The sequence below is a fragment of the Trematomus bernacchii genome, unplaced genomic scaffold, assembly GCF_902827165.1.
Source record: "Trematomus bernacchii unplaced genomic scaffold, fTreBer1.1, whole genome shotgun sequence".
Classification (NCBI taxonomy): domain Eukaryota; kingdom Metazoa; phylum Chordata; class Actinopteri; order Perciformes; family Nototheniidae; genus Trematomus; species Trematomus bernacchii.
Window position 1 is genome coordinate 1,013,741 of NW_022987966.1, and position 23,262 is coordinate 1,037,002.

At 41.8% G+C, this 23,262-nt stretch overlaps 1 protein-coding gene and 1 long non-coding RNA gene across 2 annotated transcripts in view; both read right to left on the bottom strand.

Moving 5' to 3' along the window:
- The window catches only part of kcnk6 (potassium channel, subfamily K, member 6), a 35,925-nt gene extending 22,013 nt beyond the window's left edge, over window positions 1-13,912 (bottom strand). Inside the window, exon 1 of the mRNA XM_034115901.1 lies at window positions 13,527-13,912. Coding sequence (XP_033971792.1) covers window positions 13,527-13,842 — 316 coding nt within the window. The 5' untranslated portion in view covers window positions 13,843-13,912. The remainder of the gene's footprint in view (window positions 1-13,526) is intronic.
- Window positions 13,913-16,627: 2,715 nt separating this feature from the next.
- LOC117471115 lies at window positions 16,628-17,026 on the bottom strand. The gene is made up of 2 exons (XR_004554769.1): window positions 16,844-17,026; window positions 16,628-16,750 (listed from the first exon to the last, which is right to left on the bottom strand). It is a non-coding gene; the product is annotated as an uncharacterized LOC117471115 (long non-coding RNA).
- Window positions 17,027-23,262: the final 6,236 nt, after the last annotated feature.

Genomic DNA, 23,262 nt, shown 5'->3' on the forward strand with positions numbered 1-23,262 from the left:
ACTCCCTCGACAAAAAGTAATGGGATTGCCCCATATTTGGTATATTGCAGAAAATAAGCTCTGTGACCAATACAAGTTTATGATAACACATTCCGTTCAGCAGGATAACTTCCATATATTTACACCACTTCATGATTTTTGAAGCGTAAATGCAATCAACAGAAGTAAAAAGCTAACGTGAGGCTATAAACGAACTACAGCACAGCGGATGGTTGCGCTTAACCACCGCTAACTATGACAGACTTTGTAGTTAGATGTTTCATTTATCTCTTAACCTCAGTTAAAAAAAAGAATCCTCGTATGTCTTTAAAATGACAAGCTAAAGGTGGACTTGTGTCGGTGTGAAGACATTTAGTCTCGTTAGCAACCACCATTTGTTTGACACTTATACTATCGGACATGCACGAGTGGAGTTTTTACTGAAGTTTGATTTCGTAAAACAAATGTGAAAATCTCTTCAGCTCGAGTTCACCACAGACCTTATTTCAGGCAAACACATTAAAAAAACATTGATTTCAAGACTAGAAAACTGGGAGTGGTTAAATGCTAAGTTTTTTCTGGGTTTTAGGACTCATTCCTGCACCACTCCATTTGGTGGAGTACTTTAAGGAGACTGCAGATTTGAGTCATCTGCCAAAACATGCACAAGTTCAGCTCAACTGTTTGTACAATTCATTACTGTGAAGTGTGTCAAAACATCGTGGAAACACTCACTGTAGCAGAACTACCACTGAAACTATTTTGAGTTTGTTGCTGTCCGTCTGGACAGATGTGTCACCACAATAGACAACCACATGCATATATGCATTCACATTACTTCACAAGTGGGTAGTTGAGATATAATGTAGCCCCCCTGTTTAATGCCCCTGGCCCAATTTGTCTCTGTGGCTGATGGCATCTAGTTGATGGTTTTGATAACATTTTCCAGTTTATTAATTCACTCATTTCCATGGAAAGTTTGCTTTGTGGCAAAATATGTGGTATCATGGACACACCTTTTTCAACTTTAATTCTCATTAGAGGCAAAAGTAACATTTTGTTCTTATTTATTTGCCAGCTACTTTCTAGCTTCATGCTCTTTTAGCTTTTCTTCAAGCCTTAAAAAGGTAGGGTAGGTAAGAATGGAGAAACCAGCTCGAGTGTGCTAGAATTTGAAAGTACACAACCAAAATAAATCTGCCCCTTCCTTCAGACTTCCTTACAGAGCCCCCCCTCCAACACACACGAACATGACTAACGAGGGGACGAGATAAGTTTGTGCACGAGATGGAAGGCTGACAGGCAGGTAGGCCATCCAATTATCTGCCGCGGGCCGAGGCAGATAATTGGACTTGCTTTTTACAGCGCCACGGCTTCCACAGATGAAATATTTGTATATATTTATTGTCAAAGCATTGGATTTATTCATTGCTATCGGGATGTTAAGAGCATTCCATGGAATATAACAAGTGTTTCTGAAGTGAATTACATACCCTACCTTTAAGCCACATGATAGCATGGAAGTCTGTCTGCAGGTTAAATTAAGGACATGACATCTGTTTAGACACAGAGTATGCTTTCGGTTTTCCTAGATATCTTACTAGACAGACATTGTGGTTGGATTTTATGTTTATTTCTTCACCTCTGTTGAAAATAAATTCCTTGTTTGTCTTTAAAAGGACCCAATAAATGAACAAAGTAGGCATGACCTAAAAGGGGTTTGACCACTGGTAGAACTAACTATTTTGCATCTCTTTGTCTCTTTTCAGTCATTCTGTCTCTTTATAGTCATTTTTCATTTCTTAAAAGTTGTTTTGTGTCTCTTTATTCATTTTGTGACTCGAAGTAGTCATTTTGTCACTTTTAAGTTGCTTTGTATTGATTTTGTGTCTCTTTCTAGTCATTTGTTATCTCTTTGTGGTCATTTGGTGTCTCTTTGTGAACACCCTGTGTCTCATTTAATGTTCTACCCCTGAGAATCAGACAGGTTATTACCAGTGTTGGGCAAGTTACTTTTAAAAAGTAACTAGTAATAGTTATAGTTACTGCTCTCAAAAAAGTAACTAGTTACTTTATTAGTTACTAAATTATAAAAGTAACAAGTTACTTTACTTTAAAAATAATAACAATAAAAATACAAGTTTTTGTGTTGTTGGAAAAGGTCTTTCTGCACTGTGGCCCTGCTTTCACTGCTTTCACTGGTATTTTGCTGACTAGTTCTCTGAAGGCAACAGACTCGACCGTTGCGATGGGCAGCATGTCCTCAACAACATACCTGGCAATCAATCTGTTTAGTTGACTCTGGGTGACATGTGGCGATTTAAAAAAATCGTTTTTTGGCTGTTTAGATGGTGTTGCTCCATCTGGGTCACTGCCGGTGGTTGAGACGGTGGGGTCGTTGGCGACTAGTTTTATAGCCCCATGTACATTAGTTAGGTGCTTCAGGAGATTGGCATTGCTGTTATTCGATGTGGACAATGCTTTCTGTCCTGCAGCGGCGTGTTCCTCCTCCAGAGGTTCGAAGAACCGGCATTTCACAGACGAAAGCTTCCAAAACATTGCCCAGTTTGAGGCCGGATATGCACAGCTTGTTTGGACCGTTTGGAGCAGGGGAAGATCTGGGTATACAACCTGTAAGTTTGCATTGTTATTTGTGTATTTATTAAACAAGACTGTTTAAATGTGTAAACTGTGTTGGACTGCTAAGCCATTGACACAGTGCTAACTAAGTTGCTAGAGTTTCCATATATCAACTCTAATATCAGCAGATGGCCTTGCATACATGTATCTCATAGCAGGAGAATGTCTGCATTCACACACAAAATACCTATTGACAGTATACTCCGGGTGATTTGCCGTGCGGTCAGTCGCGAAACGTAATTACATTATAGCTGGCGTAGCGTGTATGCAACCGATCTAACACACGGAGCTAGAGCTAGTTTTGGTCGGAAAAACATTTTTGTGATGCTACGTTGCTAGCGTTTAAATATATCAACTACAATGTCAGCAGATGGCCTTACATGTTTGTCATGGCAGGAGAATGTCTGCAGTCACACACACGGAATACTCATACAGTATACTCCGGGTGATTTACCGTACATTGTGACAGTACATATACTGCATGTAGCTAACGAGGCTAGCTGTATGCTAGCGCAAAACAATGTATTCATGCAAGTTACATTGTATGGTAGCAGAATACCCGTATACGATTGCAATTATAAACACGTTATTGCTAGCCTAATATGAACCACTAGCTTTTGTTCATAGTAGTTTTATTACACTGCATTATAGTTGCCTTTCCTCCAAGCTAACGTTCATATCGTGTTAGCTACCAAGGTAAACAAAGCTAGGTTAGCATATTAGCAGGCAAGCTGTTCATTACACAACTACTACTAACGAATCTAAAACAACTAAGTTTCTCTAATATTTTGTGATTTGCATTTGATTTCGTCCAGCCAGATCCTGGCGGACAATCCATGACGGGGAAGGGACTTCTACTACTGAGGCCTCGTGCTAAAAGGCACCGCACCGACTGTGCGCAGGCAAGATGCGAGGAGGAATGGATGATATACCGTGTGTATATATATATATATATGTATATTTATGTTCATTTTGTACATTTCTAAAAATAAAGTTTAATGGAAATACTTAGTAGGCCTATCCTTTCTTCCCTGAATTCATATATAGCAAACCATGATTTGATTTCTCATCAAACAGTAGTAGTTTATAACGGGTAAAAATAACTTACTCTTTGTTATGAGCAACAATGGAAAGACAAGGAGACATACACGAGTTTACAAAACCACGGCACATTTATTGCGGTAAATGCAGAGATAGGTGGTTGAGAGGATCGCAGAGTTAGTCTTCCTGCAGCCGCTTTGGAGAGAGACAGGGGCCGTCGTGTGACTCCGGGCAGCTGGGCTTAATAGCACCTCGGCTCCGGAGGTGTCCGTGATCGTGCCGATTAGCCTCTTCAGCTCCACCCCATCGTAAGACAAAGGCCCTGGGGCCGTCACACTCTTCTATAACAACAGTTAAAAATATATATGTATATAAAATATACGGCTGTACCGACGCCATGATAAGACTGATGTTACGCTGAGAGCAGCCGGGAAAAGCACTGTTAGACATGGGCGCAGCCTCTCTGGTGGTTGACTAATCAGAACGAGTGGCCGAGCTGACCAATCGGAGCACACTAGGCTCACAAGGAGGGGGGGGCAAGAGCTCCAACGAGTCGTTTAGTGGAGAAAGTGAATACTGCTGAATACACATGCTTGACAGAGATGCTGTATGCGAAACCAATGTGAGTTTGGAAAATTGCACAGTATAAATCTATTTTAGTATACCTCAACAATGTAATTATGATCAGTGGAAATGGCCATGACATGGGCCCTTTAAGTAAACTTTAACAATCTGATTTTGCAGGAACTTATGGTTCCACTTTAGCATAACATACCTTTTGTAGTTTCACAGACAGTTATTGTATTAGGTATGATAATGTGCCATATAAATGACTTTTGAAGGAAGTGTCACATAAGTATACACATGCAGTATTGTACAGGTATGCTTTGTATCTCCTGGGGCCTCATTCATAAACGGTGCGTACGCTCAAAAGATGGCGTACGCCAGTTTCTACGCAATGTTTGTGATTTATTAAAAAAAAAACTTGACGGGAAAATGTGCGGTCCTCCACGCAAACTCTGACCCATGCGTCTAAGCATGGGTCTAAGCACTAAAACGGGAGAGACGAGAAACTGCGACACCGTTGGCAGAAGGAAGAATGGAGAGAAATATGTGGAAATAATACCATAAATAGAATGTTACCTCTCATTTATCATATATGAAGAATTCATTTTCACAAATTGATTAAAGCCAATCTTAAAATGATTTAACAAACGCCTGTTTGAGACTCCTCAGTGCACACAAAAACATAACTTGGAGAAATAAATAAATACGGAAATGTTATTGATCACCCCTTGATTATGTTCTCTTGTTAAGAAATGTATTCTCATAAATGATGCGGTAAGCAGGAGGACAGAATTACTTTAAACTGACTATCATGTTTAATCATGTTTTATGCCGTTCGCCAATAGCCTACTTGATAAGTCGCTCGTAAAACACAGGAGGTATGGAAACTAAGAACACCATATGTGGTAAATTGTACAGCTAATATAACACAACACATTAGTTGTATTTCCTTTAACTGGTGGATTATGGATATATAGTTGCTGATCGACAGCTGGAACACAAACCACCAAATACAACAAAATAATTCAGATCCAGTCGTCATGACTCCACTCCGGAGGGATTCCCCGATCATTTCTTACAGTTTCTCATCAAGGGGGGGTGTCTCCTGTCCCCCGCCTGAGGAAGGTTAGGTTATGTGTATTTTCTTTGTCATTAACTTTTTTCGGACCACTTATTTATTTTGGTGACGATCCGACCTCCATGCTGCTACTCTGGTTCAAACTGCATCCACCAAACATGATTTATCTCGACCTCCCCAAAATAACCTAAATCTGACACGGTGTGAGATGTCTTTTTTAGCTGTTCTGTCGTCATTTCCTGCGATCTTCTTCATGCAGTCAGAATGAATGAATGGGCGTTTCTTTGACTATTCATAGGCAAATATGGGCGTTACGTGAAGCCCGCAAAAGCTGCGCCGCATTTCGAGTTGATTGCGATTTATAAAAGGGAAACAGGCGCAGGATGTGCCGTACGCAAGTCCTGCGCCGGTACGCAGTCTTTTATGAATCGAAGAATGTCTGTGCGTATTTATTTGCTTTGTCCTACGTAAGCAACCTTCCCACGTCAATCCTACGCAAGGCTTTATAACAGAGTTCCCGTTAGCCGGTAATTACCGGACTATGACCGGTAAAATATGCTAAAGACCGGCAAATCTAAATCTCTCCGGTCAAAATGTCCGGTCAAAATAATTTTCCCTTAGCGCAATACCGCATCAGTTGCGCCACTTATGTGACAGACAAGAATAGTATGTGACAGACAAAAGAGTATGTGACAGACAAAAATAGTCAATTCTAATGTCCAACACTTAATGTGGAGAAAGAGATGTCCTGTATGGGTTGATTGTGCGTTGATCTGTTGGTAATGCCTCAGGGTTCCGGTGGGCATGTAAACAAATGCATAATGCTGCGCTATACTTTGTGGCCTCACCCCGTTGCATTGCGACGCTTATTGTTTAGGTGTCTTAATAAGCAGGTAGTCATATCATTAGCTAGAACTAGCTAGATCTGATCGATATGGACATAAACGCGAGTAAAGTCTAATCTGACGGGAGAGAGAGATCAGCTGCTGCTGACGAGTCGACACACATCTCTGCATGAGCCCCTGCAGCGGTGAGCGGAACAAAACGCACACTTCAGGTTAGAATATCACACGTAGCTATTTTAATTACCTCTCAAACTACCTAAACTAGTTATAGATATGTTTAGTTTTACTGTCGGGTCACTCATTACTGGATCCGCGAGCTGCATGATACTGACGGGCTGTCAGGAGAAGGAGAGAGCGCTCCGTTTATTATTCCCGCGTTTTTGTAAATTACTGTACACTTTTGAATAATGTAGTTAATCTACTACAATTAGTTTGTTTAATATCGAATCATATCAATTTGTTTTAAAGCTCAATAAATAAAAAAGAAGACCTTTGATCGGCACTTTTCTCATTTTGTCCGGAAGATTTCAACTTTAACGGACATGTTGACCGGCAAAAAAATATTCTAACGGGAACTCTGCTTTATAAATGAGGCCCCTGGTCACAAAGGTCCCTTCTGTTCTTTTCATGCATGTCCCATGAGAGAGTCAGCACGTCTGTGAATGTGGCCGTGTGTTTTTCATAGTAGTTTGCTTTAATAGCACAGAAGCTAGAAAAAAGCCTCCAGGAGCTTCTCTGTGTGATGTCATCATGACACGGCAGTATTTTGGTACTTGGACTCTGGCAGTGCCGGTTCGAAACTCCAAAACTTTTGTCTAAGTCCAAGTCAAGCCACAAAGTTCATGTCTTACCACGTTCTAAATGACTCAGCATTTGGCCAAATACAAGATCCGATATAAACTAGTTCTATCTTTAAAATTGTATAAATCTAATCATCTGTTGATTCTGAGTGATACAATTGTGCACTTTTGTTTTAACATGTATATTGATCCATGAACAGAATGTAGTAGTTGTATGCATTTATATGTACAAAGCTGTTATGCGGCTCAAATCAAAACTTCAAATCAATGTTCTGTAATGAAAAGAGAAATATAAAAATACTGTCTCTTTCTTTCTCGCAAGCAGTAAACTGTGCACATTTGCAAGTAGGCCCTGTGCATCACTCTGCTTCACACAACATCCTGTTTCAACAGGAAACGCTTCAAATCAAGGTAAGGTAGCGGTTCATTGTGACCTTTAGGATGACAAACAAAGCCATAGATACAGGCTATGCCTTTATATCTGGTCAATTAGAGTACATTCTGCCATGATAATCTGAATTAGTAACACTGATCGGCTCTGTGGCCACGCTGCTGTTGTTGCACTGGACACCTCACACAAATGAATATAAAATAGTCAGTTGCAAATTAGGTAAAGACAATATTTGGAAAATGAACGTACGGTTATTTTGCATGAGAGAAAGTTCTTGATCTTATGACCATGCCGCTGACCCTCGGGACTCAAGTACAAAGACTTCAGACAGAGGTTATCTCAGAGCAGTGTTATCAAAAGTGCAAGGCTTGGTTATATAAACCTCTTCATAATATCTGATGAGAATGGTAACCGATCCCATGGTGGGTTAGATCTTAATGATTGTACTAATGTAGCGAAGGGCATTAACACAAAATGCCAGTGATCTCCAGTGATTTAACATTTCACTTTTGTGAGGAACACTGAATCCAACAATTCCCATGGTGCAACTTGATGTCGTATTTTATTCCACCCACATCTTGCCATCTCCACTCCATAAAGCAATTTCTCATCAATGTGAAGCCTCTGGGCATGAGGGTCATTTTCTCAGACATTTTACAAATGTTTTACAGACTGGGTAGTATTCCTCCTCTTGATTAATAATCTGGGCTTCATGAGCAACATTTCGTTTCAAAAGGCACTCCTTCAAGTTTACATGCTTAATGATAACACCAGGGACGTGCACAGGTAGGGGCTAATGTTGCCCAGGCAACAGCCCGTTTGCCATTTTTGTCTGACCTGCCCCTCTAGAGAGAGCAGTTTTTATTTTGTTTCTATTGTGGCCGAATCAACATGATAAGCCCACAATTAGTATTGTAGCGTCTCGCTGCGGGAAACACACCTCGTCAGCGCTGTCATCTGCCCCCAGTCACGTGACTTTGTTTACAATCTGACAGCTGGAAGCAAAGGAAAGCCCTCCTGCCTCTTATGGCTATGGTGATCACACCAAATGCCTGCCTGGCGTTAGAGTATAGGGGACAAACCAGGGGACTTTACTTCCTCTTGACACTGTCGGTTATTTACAAAAAAAACACCTAAATATACTTGTTATTGTGCTTCTGTCTTTCTGTGTCTTTTACTCTGTAAACTCCCTCAACGGGGCCGCTCGCTCTCTTTTCTTGATCACCCTCTCATGTACCCCTTTCACACCGGCGCTTTTCCAGCTCCTGCTGGGAGCTAGAGCCTGAAAAGCGCCGGTTTTTCCTGTTCACACCGCAGCGGCGGCGCGTCATAGCTCCGGAATGCGGTTCACTTCCAGCTCCAAAAAATTGTCGGTCCAGAGGCAAGAGCTTCGGAGCTATGACGCGGCGTCGCTTACGTCTCTTACGTCGAGGCGTGCAGGAAACCTTACTTTGACCATCCGTTCGCTGTTATTGATCATTGTGGAGATACATGGGCTATACAGGTTGTCATGTCCGACTATCAGAAGTAGAATCATAATGAAAAATACGCCGGTAAAATGTGCCTATAGAAAACGGCTTAGCAAGTAGTCAGTTTAGCTTCGGTTGCTATGCTAACATCACCCATGTTATACCAGAGAAACTTTCATAACAGCGTTGTGATGCCAAACAGCGTCAATTCAGACTGACACACATTCACTTAAGGGGAACTGGGGATATGTATCAGCTGCTTGTGTGACAGTCAGACAGTGAATACTTTAGAGCCGTGTGAGCTAACCCGGAGCTAACGGGAGAATAAACTCCCGTGGAAGAGCAGCCAGCACTGCAGCGGTCGCTAAATGCCGCTGAAACACATTAATAAACAATGAACCACGGCACTCTGGAGAAAAGTATAAGGTTGGAGAAGTCGTTATTTAATTTAAGCTGGCTTCGTATGATTAAAAGCAACACGATCATCGACCCGACGCAGTCCCCGGCCCGTTGTTGTTGTGGGAGAAAATCAGCGACGTAAACTGTGACGTCATGACGCAGCAGCGGCAGCTCTGGGCAGTGTGAACAGAGCGGGAGCTGAAAAGGGAAACGGGAGCTGAACCAGAAAAGCTCTCGCGAGGAGCTAGAAAGTGAAAAGCGCCGGTGTGAAAGCCGCAATGGAGAACACTTCACTGTCCCGCTTCATTGTAGGATTTCTGCCATGTCTCCACTTCAGTTTGACCATCTATGTTATTAAGTTATGGAATACTAAATAAATAAGTAATTAGATACCTTACCGTTACTGCGCTCATAAAGAATGATAAGAATAAGAATAATGTGAATTGAACTGGTTTCATTAGTTAGTGATTTTATTTAAGGTAATTAGTTAGAAGCCCTATTTTATCAGTATGTCTGCACAGCAGTTACAATGGTCAAACTACGTTAAAACAGAATTGTCCCCATTTTTTCTTTAATAGTTACTAACATTAGATATTTTAATGAGATATGGACCGCACAACTAAAAATGTGCCTGAATAACAAATTTAGCAGTGGACATAAAAGTCAACTGAGTGTCACTTGCAATGACAGTATTGTGTTTTTATGTTATGAACCTTTTACATTAAAAACAAGTTAGAATTTTCAAAAGGTCTTGTGTTTTTTTCTGGGGGGGGCAACAGTTTAGAGCAATAGCCCCTCCAAATGTCTGTGCACGTCCCTGGATAACACACATACTTGGCAGCATTTTCTTATTGTAATTATTTCCTGTAAAATGCTGGGTTAGTAATGCCACCTTTCAAGCCTCTGGAGGGGATTAAGGCAATTCTCCTTCAAAATTCCTAGCAAAATATATCTATATGTGAAAATCAACAAAGAATGGGAGAAGGATCAGTAAAACTCCCATGTGTTATCCTTCACAGCATTCTGCACAGACAGACTTCAACTGTACTGACAATGAACTGATTAAAATCTTATAAACAAAAAAAAAGTTGAAACTGATGATACTTTGAAGTGATCTTGGGGAGCATTTACTCTCTGTCCTAAAGGTCAACAAACACAGCGATCACTGATTATGTGATGATGGTGTGGAATATGTGGCTGTGCAGGTGTGTGAGTAGTTCAGGGACACCACGACGTTACTGCTGCGGAGGAACTGGATGCTACCATAAAAACCTCTGATGTATAACAACCTGCTCTCACACAGCTGCACCCGTCACTTCCTGTATAATCAGGTCAGGTAAGGCCTCAACATACAGGGCTCAGACCACTGTGACTCAAAATACATAACGGAATCAGACTGTGTCGGATGGGAAACCGGGGGTGGTTTTAACACCGTGGCTTTACCAAAATAGGGTGACAGGAGGGGCATCAGACCACTCCCTGAAGTAATTTCTTCGACAAAGTCTATATTTTGAACCTGTTATGCTGAAATTAGAATGATGTAACTTGTATTAGATTAGAGAGTAGTTTCTTAGGTCAAATGTGTGGTATTTTATAAATGCTTTTTCAAACCACCTACAGTTCTACAGCTAGCTTAACATTGTCTGACTCTGCTGAGTTCAATGACACCTTCTACACAAGTCTATGCCAAACAGTTCATAAGTTATGGAAGAGGGCGGGGCTTAACTGTAGGGCACAGGGCTAACGCAAACCAATGAAACGGGAACTCCGTAGGGATTTCAAAACAAAGTACTTGAGTACCAAATCGATGCCGAAAGGGACTTTTTCTCAAAGTACTGCCAGTATCATGTTTTTAAGGCAACGCCAGGACATCAGACTAAAGACGTCCTGGGGGAGTCTATCATTTTTCCAACTCAGTTGAGATATAACCACCCCCACTTTTGCACTAGCGTAGATCTGCGCGACTGCGTCATGGATGTATAAAGAGAACGTGCGGTCCCCATGTTAACAACGCTGAATTATATCACGTCAACTCTATCTCAGAATAAAACCTGATGTGGGCTGTCTATCCGACAACAAAGAATTAGCCAACTATCCCTACCCACGGTCCCTCCCCCTCACTTCCTGCCACTTAGAGACAACTTCCTGGCCGATGAGGCAACTACCTTTGGCGACAGTGCAAGTGAAGCCATGCTGAAAAACGTAACAGCGGTCATTGGCAAACTGAATATTGTTTATCCTTGACAGTGTTGGAAAGTAACAAAGTACATATACTCAAATACTGTACTAAAAACAAGCTATTGGGCTACACATTGTTTGCTAGTTTATTATGTTTAAATCCAAGGTGAATTGTTACTAAAAGATTTTTTAACATTACCTCAGCTATGCATGACTTCGATTGTCTTTCATAAAAAGAAAGCGCTATTTTCATCAATCTACTAAAAAGACACTATGAAGCGACTGTAGCTGTCAAATTCATATTTTGTGGGATGAAAACACCAAGGGCGACGCTCTGAAGTTGATGCTTAGTCATGCGGAAGTGGGCTTGGTTGAATCTCAACTTGGTTGGAAAAAGGATGCAAATCAGCATTGAGATCTAAAGGAGGATAGCTGGTTAACATTAGCTGCAAGCAGATATTGAACAGAGATTCCTTAAAGGTATATGATGATGGTTCATAGTTTCGTTCAGTAAAAAACACTATTAGTCAGAGGTAAATGCATGCTGTGTTTAAATGTAGCCTTGTTATATTGAGATTTTGGCAAGAAACCTGAATAAAGACAGCTGTTTGAAGGAGATATTTCTACAGCAATAATAAATGTTTGAGGGATAATTATGAGCTGTTTGACGTTGGAACAAGAACCAGAATGCAAACTAAAATGAATGAGAACATGTTCAAGTCCATTGGATTTATTTTGTATTTGTATTCTACCATGGTATTGAATTAGAATTTTTAGAATGTGGTCTTTCGAGACACCCTCACCCCACTGAGACCAATGAGGCCTTTCACAAGAGTCAACTACAACTTGTTCATTAGGTTGGCCATGCTATGTGAACCTGTCTATAGGTTTCTAATTAGCATGAACATAACAAGACAGATCACACCAACACATGAGACCTCCGATTCACCCCAAGTTCACCCTAAAGTTCAGCCTCCTATAATGTGAGCCCCAGACTCGCCTCAGACTCGCCTCATGACAAAGAGACCTACAGAGCTGCTGGTCACAGATACAAAGTGTCACACATGACCCACAATGATACATTAGCAATTAGATATACTGTACATGTAGAGATAAACATATAGTGCATATTGCAGTGGTGAAAAGTAACTACAAAGTAACATTACTCAAGTATAGTACTTCTTTTGACATACACACGTGTACACTTCTTTAGTATTTCCATTTAATGCTACTTTATACTACCACTCCACTACATTTCAGAGGCAAATATTGTGCTTCTAACTTCACTACATTTAGTTTAACACTCAGTTACTTTGTAGATGATATACATAAACATACATTTGTACTGATAAAGTGCAATGCAGTACTGTTCTAACATTCTACACAGTATTTCATCATTTCAATACCAAGTATTCAAATTGGTTCCACATCGAGAAAACGACAAAACTAAAATGCTGTTACTCGCATGTAGAAAAACAGAATATTATAATACCCAAAATAATAAAACACTGTGAAAAGATCCATTCTGCATAACCAGTACTTTTACTTGAAGTACATTAAGCTGATAATATTTATGTACTTTAGATTATTCTGAAATTGGCTATTGTGCAGAATAATCACTTTTACTTTTTGTACTTTAAGTACATTATGATGCTAATCATTTTGTACTTTTACTTAGGTAACATTTTAAATCAGGACTTTTACTAAAAGTGGATTATTTGAGACCATAGTTCTAGTGTGGATTCATCCAATTTATCATTTTTAATTTTCATTGTTGCAATTGTGTTGTTGTGGGGCAGGATGCAACAGTGAAACTCCTTGTACTTGAAAATGTGAGACCTCAAACTAAATAATGAATAGCTAGTTCGCTCAAAAGTGTCACAAACAACCCGGCCTCCCCCTGTCTGTCACATCCACGACACGTGGCAAAATAACGCCATAAATGGGTGACCAGGATTTGACTTTTGTGCCGTCTCATCTCCAAACATTTGACCCCCTTTATCGGACTGCTGATTGTTGTTTTGTTCAAGGAGGAATGTGACAGTAAGGTCTTTGTTCTGAGGCGGCGTCCTGCGCAAAAACACCACAAGTGACTTTCAGAAAACTTTTCCTGTGTGTCTTAGTCAGGGCTGCACTCACCGACAGTGGTGACCAGAGTGTTGGCGAAGAACATGGAGGAAGCCAGGTCCCAGTTGGAGGTGGTGGAGGCGTTTCTGAGCACGGAGACGCCGTACTTGTTGGCCGCCAGCACTTTGAGCAGAAAGCGTTCCAGCGCCGCGTCGCTAACGCAGCTCAGGTTCAGGAACTCCTGCTTCAGGACTTCCAGCTCGGTGCGCATCCGGTCCTCCATCGGCCGCTCGATGCTGGAGAACACCAGGGCTCCGAACAGCAGGTAGATGACATAGAAGAGGATGAAGCCTGTCAGCAGCAGCCACGACCTGCCCACAAAATGCATGTCTGCGGACTCCGGGATCACATCTGCTCTCAGGACTCACTCTCTGTGACTGTTCTCTTAATCTCTTCCTCTCCGTGTGACGGCTGGGGGAACCGATTTTGGGGGCTGTCCTAATTGAACTTGAACCCCTCCTGTTCCACCATCCTCCTCCCACAGCAGGGTGTGTCCACAGCAGAGTCCTGGAGCTGCATCCTGGATCCTGGAGGAGTCTGTGTATCTAGTCCCACTGGAAAATAACCCTTCTGCTGTTCAAAGACAATGTATTTTCCAAATGTCCCCAAACAACACCCTTTTGCCAAAGACAACCACATGTGGAAGAAGTACTCTTAAGTACAAGTACCAGAGTGTAGGAATACTCTGTTACAAGTAAAAGTCCTGCATTCAAAATGTTACTCAAGTAAAAGTACAAAAGTATTAGCATCCAAATATACTTAAAGTACAAACAGTAAAAGTACTCATTAGGCAAATTAGCCAATTTCACAATCATATATTATATGTTTTGATTCTACTTATCTATATTATGTATATATTGTTTATCATGAATCTATATCTGCAAAGTAACTGAAGGTAATACATTTATGGAGTAAAAGTAAACTATTTAACACTGAATTGTAGTGGAGCCTACAAGTAAAAAAGTACGGCACTTGAGAATAAATATACTACACCGCTCTGTCCTTGCTTTTCTTTTAAGAGCCATTAGTAAAAATAAAAGCTCATACTCCGGTTTATTTACCATACTATTAATCTTATTTTCCTTCTTTTTCTATTTTTGATCAACTTTTATTTTCTCTGCCTGATCCAAAACAACAAGGAAGATTTTGGCTGCCATCTTCGTTTGGTTGAATTCACAGAGTTGCAGATTAGTACATAGAGTTTAGTCATTGTTTAAGTATCTGTGTGCACAGTTGTACAGGCCCTTTCAGGAGATTTAGGTTTCTGATCCATGTTTTCAGATCCAGATGTGGCCCACACCCTTCCTGTGATGTAGTCTCATCTGACTCTGAGGTGGAGCTCTCCACACTGACGCGGCCTGGAGAGGCAGAGAGATGTGGGCTGTCTTTGTTCCTCTAGGGGTCTCCAACCTTTCTTCATCTGAGAGCTACTTTGAAAAATGAAAGTGGCCAAGAGCTACTTGCATCACATCGCTTACATTTATTCACATAGCCCTCATCAGTTGAATTAAGCTATACTTTTGTACATGTGTGAAATTGCAATACCTAAAGCTTGTCAAAAATCTTAACTTCACATCAAGGTCCAAGAAAACGAAAATGTCTCACATTATTATGGCCCACATAGTAAGTACATCACTGAACATTCACATAAATGTCCTTAATCACCACCTGACAAGCATCTTATGGCACATGTGTAAAATAAGTGCATTCACTCTTTTTCACAGTTAGTGAGATGACTGCACTGCATGGAGTCCACCATAGAGGTGTATGCTGGAGTGTACCCACTTAGGTTCACTCTAATAGAGTCATTTAAATGTTCACCAGTCAGTCTTGTTCTGTATTTAGATTTCATGACATTCATGTCAGAAAAAGCTGCTTCACAAAGGTATGTAGAACAGAACCAAATAAAGCAGACATTTTCAGTGCTGCTTGGTGAATGTTCTTATAGTTTTCTGGGTCTACAAGGCTCCAGAAATATTGTGAGTTTTGCTGAGACTTAAGCTGAACATGATTGGAGATTTATAACCTCCATCTCCATCTCCACAGGATTGACACTGAACAGTTCAGCCATCTTTTTCTTCTTCTTCTTCGTCTTGACATTACATTATAAACCATAATAAATCCATTGTATAGGTCTAGCCTCCCTATATATGTGTGTGAAATTGTTCCATCCTTACTTCTGCAGTCTAGCTGCAGCTTCTAGCAACAGTCTTCTGTTAAAAAAAGACACTGAATGTCTTGAATGTGGCATCACACACATGACTTAAGTCTGAACACAGCAGACAGGAGTATTTACAACAGCATTATAAAAACAAAAATAGTGCATGTGGGTGCACACTTACATTCTCTGTCTTACTGTTACATAAATCCCATGATTGTATGAGATTAAGTTAGCTTCATCATATCTCAATCAGTGATTAAGTGAATAATAAAGTTTCTATCAGGTTACTATCAGCCTGTCACTCATTATTTTCAGGGAGGGGGCGGGGTTTGGAGGAACAGAGGAGACGGTGATCGTGGAAGCTTTTTCCTCCTGCCTTCACAAACTTTACACAAGTATTTATCAACTGAAAATAGCAAGAGGACATTCATACTCTGCAATCCAAGACTTGATTAAATCCACCAAAAACCTGATAACGAAAAATCAAGAAGCAACCGTACTACGCTATAATCGATAATCGCGAGCTACCGGTAGCTTGCGATCGACTTATACTCTCTGAACACGACTACATGAAAATAACCAGCACAACCTGAATCATTACACTTATTAATGTATCTGTTCAATCATTTTTTTCACAAGTTACAGCAACCCTGTTATGCTTTATGGGGATTTTCCCTTTCCTGTCATGTGTTCTCTGTGTCCTTGTGATGTTTTTTCAATCAGAAATCCTTTATGTCTCACAGCAGTAAAATGTAGTGTTACAGCAAAGCGACTGGTTATACAGAAGTATTATGAATAGTAATGTCTCAGTGAAAATGATGGGTTTGTAAAGTAATGTGTCTGGATAAATGAGACTTGGATTGTGCTGTTATATGTTTGATATAGTTTTGCTGTTGTTAGTGTTAGGGCTGGGTCAAAAGTTCAGGACCTACAATGGCAGAGACCAGATGGATTCAGTCTTTTAACAAAGTTTAATTAAGGAAAAAAGGAGCAACTAAAAAACAATCCACAAAATGAAGGTGGATCTAGTTCTCGCTGGTGGCGGTGGCAGGACTCAGGCTGGCTCGAGCAGACACTGGAAAAACAGAGGAAAAAACAAGGTTACTCTTCAACAAAAACAGCAAGAGAAAATCACACTAAACTAAGATACTACGACGTTCAGCTCTACCGAGTGAGACGGAATTATCTGGCACTGGAGTGTGAACATGACCAGGGTTTTATGGAGGAGTTGATTAGATGAGTACAGGTGCTCCTCATTGTGAACCAGCTGCGCCTTCTAATGATCACCACACTGCACAGGAGAGAGAGAGAGAAGACAGAGAGGAGGAGGAGAAAGCAAAACACCTAAACCATAACAGTTAGAAGCGCATACATGCCAACCTTTCCAAATCCAAAAGAGGTAGGTTTGCGCGCGGCAAATGTGCACGCCCAAATTAGGTAATCAGAAGAAATGGAACCCCAGTAATTACATCTATAAACCATGTATTTAACATATATTGCATAATTGTATGCGTTTTTCAGAAAAAGTGGTAGTTTGGTAAACAGTGACATCAACGACGTGTTTGGTCTGTAAAATGCCCGAAAAGTAAAAGAATGGGAGATAAATATCCCAAAGTCTCCACATTTTATTATATTTTTAATGTGCTTCTGGTCCTCTTTCAGTTGAGACAGTGTAGATGAAGGATGTGTCAGAATGTAGAACTCTAGTGTGAACATTGGATAAAGCCAGGTTCATATTCTTGTTTCATGTTGTTGACATTAGAGTCTAAGGTTTACACAGAGCGAAATATCTTTGTGTTGCGCCATGAATCAGAAAATACTGCATTAAAAAAGTCATTTCCTGCATTTTTCTACTGATAAAGTGTGATATAAACAGGGGTGCACATAACTGGTACGCAGGTACGCATGCGCGGCAACAATCTGAAATGCGTACCGTCACTTGTGTCACAAAGCGCATTTGCGTACCGACGTACTTGTGAAGCTTTTCCAGAAGGCGGTTAGATCACCGGACGACAGAGTCGGTCCCCGTGTGCACAGACAGGGCTGCTGTTAACGTCGGTCTGTACAGCAGCCCTGCGCTAAAACAGCTGATCACAACGTTCACACGCTCCGCGCTCACGAAGCTCTGTACTCCACTACCACCCCCCCCCCCCCGTTGACAATCGCGAAGCGCTGCACCTCACCCCCCCCCCGTTGTCAATCGTGAAGCGCTGCACCTCCCCCCCCCCCCGTTGACAATCGCGAAACGCTGTACGCCAGACCCCCCCCCCCCCCCGTTGACAATCGCGAAGCGCTGCCCCCCCCCCGTTGACAATCGCGAAACGCGGTACTCCAAAAGTCGAGTCCAGTGTCTATGTAGTGTCATTTTTATTTGTTATAGTTTGGGAAGATTGAAAATCGGTAGGGAAAGTCAGCTAAGTCGGTAGGCGGTAGAAACATGTCAAAAGCGGTAGACTACCGCCCAAATCGGTAGGGTTGGCAGGTATGGAAGCGGCCCCCATTTACTTAAATTAATCAAGACTTTCTCTGTGTTTTGATTCTTTGTTTATTGAGGAGGCATGCAAGAAAAACATCATACTTTTAAAGAATATAAGGTCAGTTGAGGGTTCCCATGATGTCCCTGATAGCCAGGGCCATACAGGCCGATCACGCAGACTGCGTGGGGCCTCACCTTGCGGAGGGGGCCTCACCTTGCGGAGGGGGCCTCACCTTGCGGAGGGGGCCTCATCTTGCGGAGGGAGCCTCAACTGAGCCGCAAATGCGGCGCACCTATGCGCTTATGCGGCGCAAGTAGTGTGGTTTCGCCGCTGCGAGGCTCCACTAGCAACCCCCCTCGATGCTCGCGAAACAGAGGGCCTCATCATATAACTTTGCGTGGGGCCTCAAGTTGGCCAGGGACGGCCCTGCCTAAATGATTTTACAGTGCCTTTGTGCAACTGACCGGAAAACCATTCTATAGCACAAACACATAGCGGTTTCAAAACGTGCTGTGAAAATGGCAAGATCTATGGATGTAAGATACAAAGCCTGTAGAATGTATTTCACATCAGCTGTTAACTGCATAATTTCATCAGAATCAGTTTGAGTTGTAAGAGGAGGGGGTTGGATTGGTTTTTCGCAAATATCAACAACCAATTATAAAGTTTAATTGTAGAATATAGTATACTCCTGCCATTCATCTCTGCTGTTCTGTGGCTGCACACTGAGTATTTATATGGCTACATGCAGTGATCATTTCACATGCCGATCACTTGGGGAAATATGCTTATTTGCTAAATTGTGCAAATGTTTCATATTTGTAAAGTACATTTGAAGCGACTGCCAGCAGATAGTTAGCTTAGATTCCTATGAACATTATATCCTGCTTGGTCATTTGTAAAGTTAAGAATCCACATGTGGTTTTGAAAGGGTCGTGTGCCACACTACTTCTTTGCTGGGAGCAGTGACTTAAAGCTCCCATGTCATGCTTTTCCGGTTATTACCCGTCCCCTTGTGTGTTATGAAGGTTTTTATGCATGTAAACGGTGTGCAGAGTCAAAACCCTCAAAGTACACCCTGTAGCGAGTAAAACTCTAACACAGAAAATACCTCCCCAAAACGCCTCGTTGGAGATACGTCACTGCCCATTTGAGTCTTCCATTTAGTTCCGGGTACCGCCTGATGTCATGCGGTACCCGGAACGAAATGGACCAATCCCGAAGAGCTATGGCCACACCAGCAGCGTCGTGTTCCTCCTCCAGAGGTTCGAAGAACCGGCATTTCACAGACGAAAGCTTCCAAAACATTGCCCAGTTTGAGGCCGGATATGCACAGCTTGTTTGGACCGTTTGGAGCAGGGGAAGATCTGGGTATACAACCTGTAAGTTTGCATTGTTATTTGTGTATTTATCAAACAAGACTGTTTAAATGTGTAAACTGTGTTGGACTGCTAAGCCATTGACACAGTGCTAACTAAGTTGCTAGAGTTTCCATATATCAACTCTAATATCAGCAGATGGCCTTGCATACATGTATCTCATAGCAGGAGAATGTCTGCATTCACACACAAAATACCTATTGACAGTATACTCCGGGTGATTTGCCGGTCAGTCGCGAAACGTAATTACATTATAGCTGGCGTAGCGATCTAACACACGGAGCTAGAGCTAGTTTCGGTCAGAAAAACATTTTTGTGATGCTACGTTGCTAGCGTTTAAATATATCAACTACAATGTCAGCAGATGGCCTTACATGTTTGTCATGGCAGGAGAATGTCTGCAGTCACACACACGGAATACTCATACAGTATACTGTACTGTGATTTACCGTACATTGTGACCGTACATATACTGCATGTAGCTAACGAGGCTAGCTGTATGCTAGCGCAAAACAATGTATTCATGCAAGTTACATTGTATGACCGAACGTAGCAGAATACCCGTATACGATTGCAATTATAAACACGTTATTGCTAGCCTAATATGAACCACTAGCTTTTGTTCATAGTAGTTTTATTACACTGCATTATAGTTGCCTTTCCTCCAAGCTAACGTTCATATCGTGTTAGCTACCAAGGTAAACAAAGCTAGGTTAGCATATTAGCAGGCAAGCTGTTCATTACACAACTACTACTAACGAATCTAAAACAACTAAGTTTCTCTAATATTTTGTGATTTGCATTTGATTTCGTCCAGCCAGATCCTGGCAGACAATCCATGACGGGGAAGGGATTCTACTACTACTGAGGGTGCTAAAAGGCACCGCACCGACTGTGCGCAGGCAAGATGCGAGGAGGAGGAATGGATGATATACCGTGTATATATGTATATTTATGTTCATTTTGTACATTTCTAAAAATAAAGTTTAATGGAAATACTTAGTAGGCCTATCCTTTCTTCCCTGAATTCATATATAGCAAACCATGATTTGATTTCTCATCAAACAGTAGTAGTTTATAACGGGTAAAAATAACTTACTCTTTGTTATGAGAGTAGCTCGTAGGCCACAACGGAAAGGCAAGGAGACATACACGAGTTTACAAAACCACGGCACATTTATTGTAGTAAATGCAGAGACAGGTGGTCGAGGGGAGAGGGTCGCTCAGTTCGTCCTTCTGCAGCCGCTTTGGAGAGAGACTCCGGGCCGCTGGGATTAATAGCACCGGCTACGGAGGTGTCCGTGATCGCGCTGATTACCCTCTTCAGCTCCACCCCACCGTAAGACAAAGGCCCTGAGGCCGTCACACTCTTCTATAACAACAGTTAAAAATATATATGTATATAAAATATACCGCTGTACCGACGCCATGATAAGACTGATGTTACGCTGAGAGCAGCCGGGAAAAGCACTGACATGGGCGCAGCCTCTCTGGTGGTTGACTAATCAGAACGAGTGGCCGAGCTGACCAATCGGAGCACACTAGGCTCACAGGGAGGGGGGGGCAAGAGCTCCAACGAGTCGTTTAGTGGAGAAAGTGAATACTGCTGAATACACATGCTTGACAGAGATGCTGTATGCGAAACCAATGTGAGTTTGGAAAATTGCACAGTATAAATCTATTTTAGTATACCTCAACAATGTAATTATGATCAGTGGAAATGGCCATGACATGGGCCCTTTAATGAAATGTTGTTGCCAGGAAACCAGCTGAAACTTTTATCCCTACATTTAAGCCTTTAGAACGAACCATTCGGTGGTTCTCATCAGTAGGAGAAAGAATATGCTTACTTCTTACTATTCCTTAAATCCAGCTTAATGAAGCTTAAACTACAAGTTGACAGATCTGAATTCCTGCTTGGCATCCTGCCACTTGTTTTCTCAGACGGAGGTTGCTAGGCACAATGAAACACCTTCAGCACGCTTATGGGATTAGTTTTGTTTCATAAAGATAAAGCAACACTTTCTCAGAATAAAGCAAAACTAAGAGTTTAGGAGAAAAAAAAACTGAGTCAAGCAAAATAAATTTAATTTCAAAAATAAAACTATAAGTTGCAAACAAATCATTTGTGTAATCATGTAAACTATAAGTCTTTTTTCTTTGTTTTAACACATCTTTTTGTTTGCAGTTCTCTTTGCTTTTTTCTCAATGATCAGACTTTTGCTCTCGCTGCAGTTTTCTCATTTGCGCTCCCTCATTTTTTGTTTTCAATTCTGACACAAACGTCCCAGGTAGGCGGGACTTTCAGGGGTCCCCCCATTGGCTACTCAGTTTTTGAGTGACAGCCCAGTCCTCCAGCGATTGTACAGTGCAGGCAGCTGCGGTGCGGTAGCTGAGCATGGACAGAAGACCCCCAGAAGAACCAGCATTTCAATTATTATAATACTACAAGTGAAAATATATGTAAGTATTGATCATTTGTGTTGTTTGTGCTGTACTATACGGTCTGTTTCTTTATTGTGTTAGTTAAGTGAGAAGTAAAGAAAAGCTGTGCTATGAAAGTTAGCTTTTGCTACCTTAAAGGCCCTGACACACCAGGCCGAAATTGGCCGTTTTCGTTTGTCGGACGACGAAGCGTGCCCTGTCGCCCAAACTCAATTTGGTGTGTCCCGCACCGTCGGCCGTGACACGCCTTATTTGGCCTTTCATGGCCGACGCACGGCCGATTCAACATGTTGAATCGGCCGTGCGTCGGCCACAGGCAGTCGGACAAAGAAATCACTCTGATTGGCTGTTCAGCTAGCGAATCAGTGCATGAGAAGCGAAACGGTTGCTTGAGAATGTCTTCCACAAGCAACACTCCAATGGCTGATGGCTCCAGTACCGCACGAAACATGTTTTCGATGGACGAGAGTGAAAATGGAACGCACACGCTATTTGTTGTTTGTTTAGATCACGCAGTCTGTTCTTCTTCTCTGTCTTCCGGTTGTTGCCTCTTTTGAATGACGAATACACACTACCGCCGCCTGCTGGTAAGGAGAGTTATTGCCACTCACTCATGCGCAGTTCGTACGTGCTCGGCTGAAGTCTTTGCGGTGTGTTCCAGTGCGACACATGGCCAAGACGCAGGAGAACACGGCGACACAACAGTCGCCGTCAGCGAGTTCTCTGGTGACTGCCTGGTGTGTCAGGGCCTTTAGATCCATAACAATGCAAGCTAGTAGCCTAATAGCAGGGACAGTTAGCTACAAAGCGAGCAGTGAGTGAGCGTTCAGACACCGGCGCACACACTCAAACGGACTCGTGTGCCTGACTCTACCAACAGGCTTTCATGATTCTGTTTAGATATGCAAGTATAAGCCATGATAGCTTATTTTATTAACACGCTAATTTGATGTGAAAATCAATGGAGGCTGAGTTAACTACTTCTCTTTGTAGGAAAACCTACCGTCCATGATGCCCCTGAGCTGTGTTTTATTTGTTAACTTCATATTTTTCATTTCCTAAAACATTTATTTTCCTCTCATATTAACAGTGTGGATCATTGAGACAGCGTGGTGTCCAGAGGTCTTATCCGTTTTCCCACTTCCTCTGAGGGGACAGCACGGAGGGGGGGAATGAAGAAAGACCTGCACCAGCTTCATCCACGCTGGGCGTTGCTGTTATCACTGGCTCAGTGTCATTTCATTTGACCAAATATCTTTACATATACATTTAATATATTTTATTAT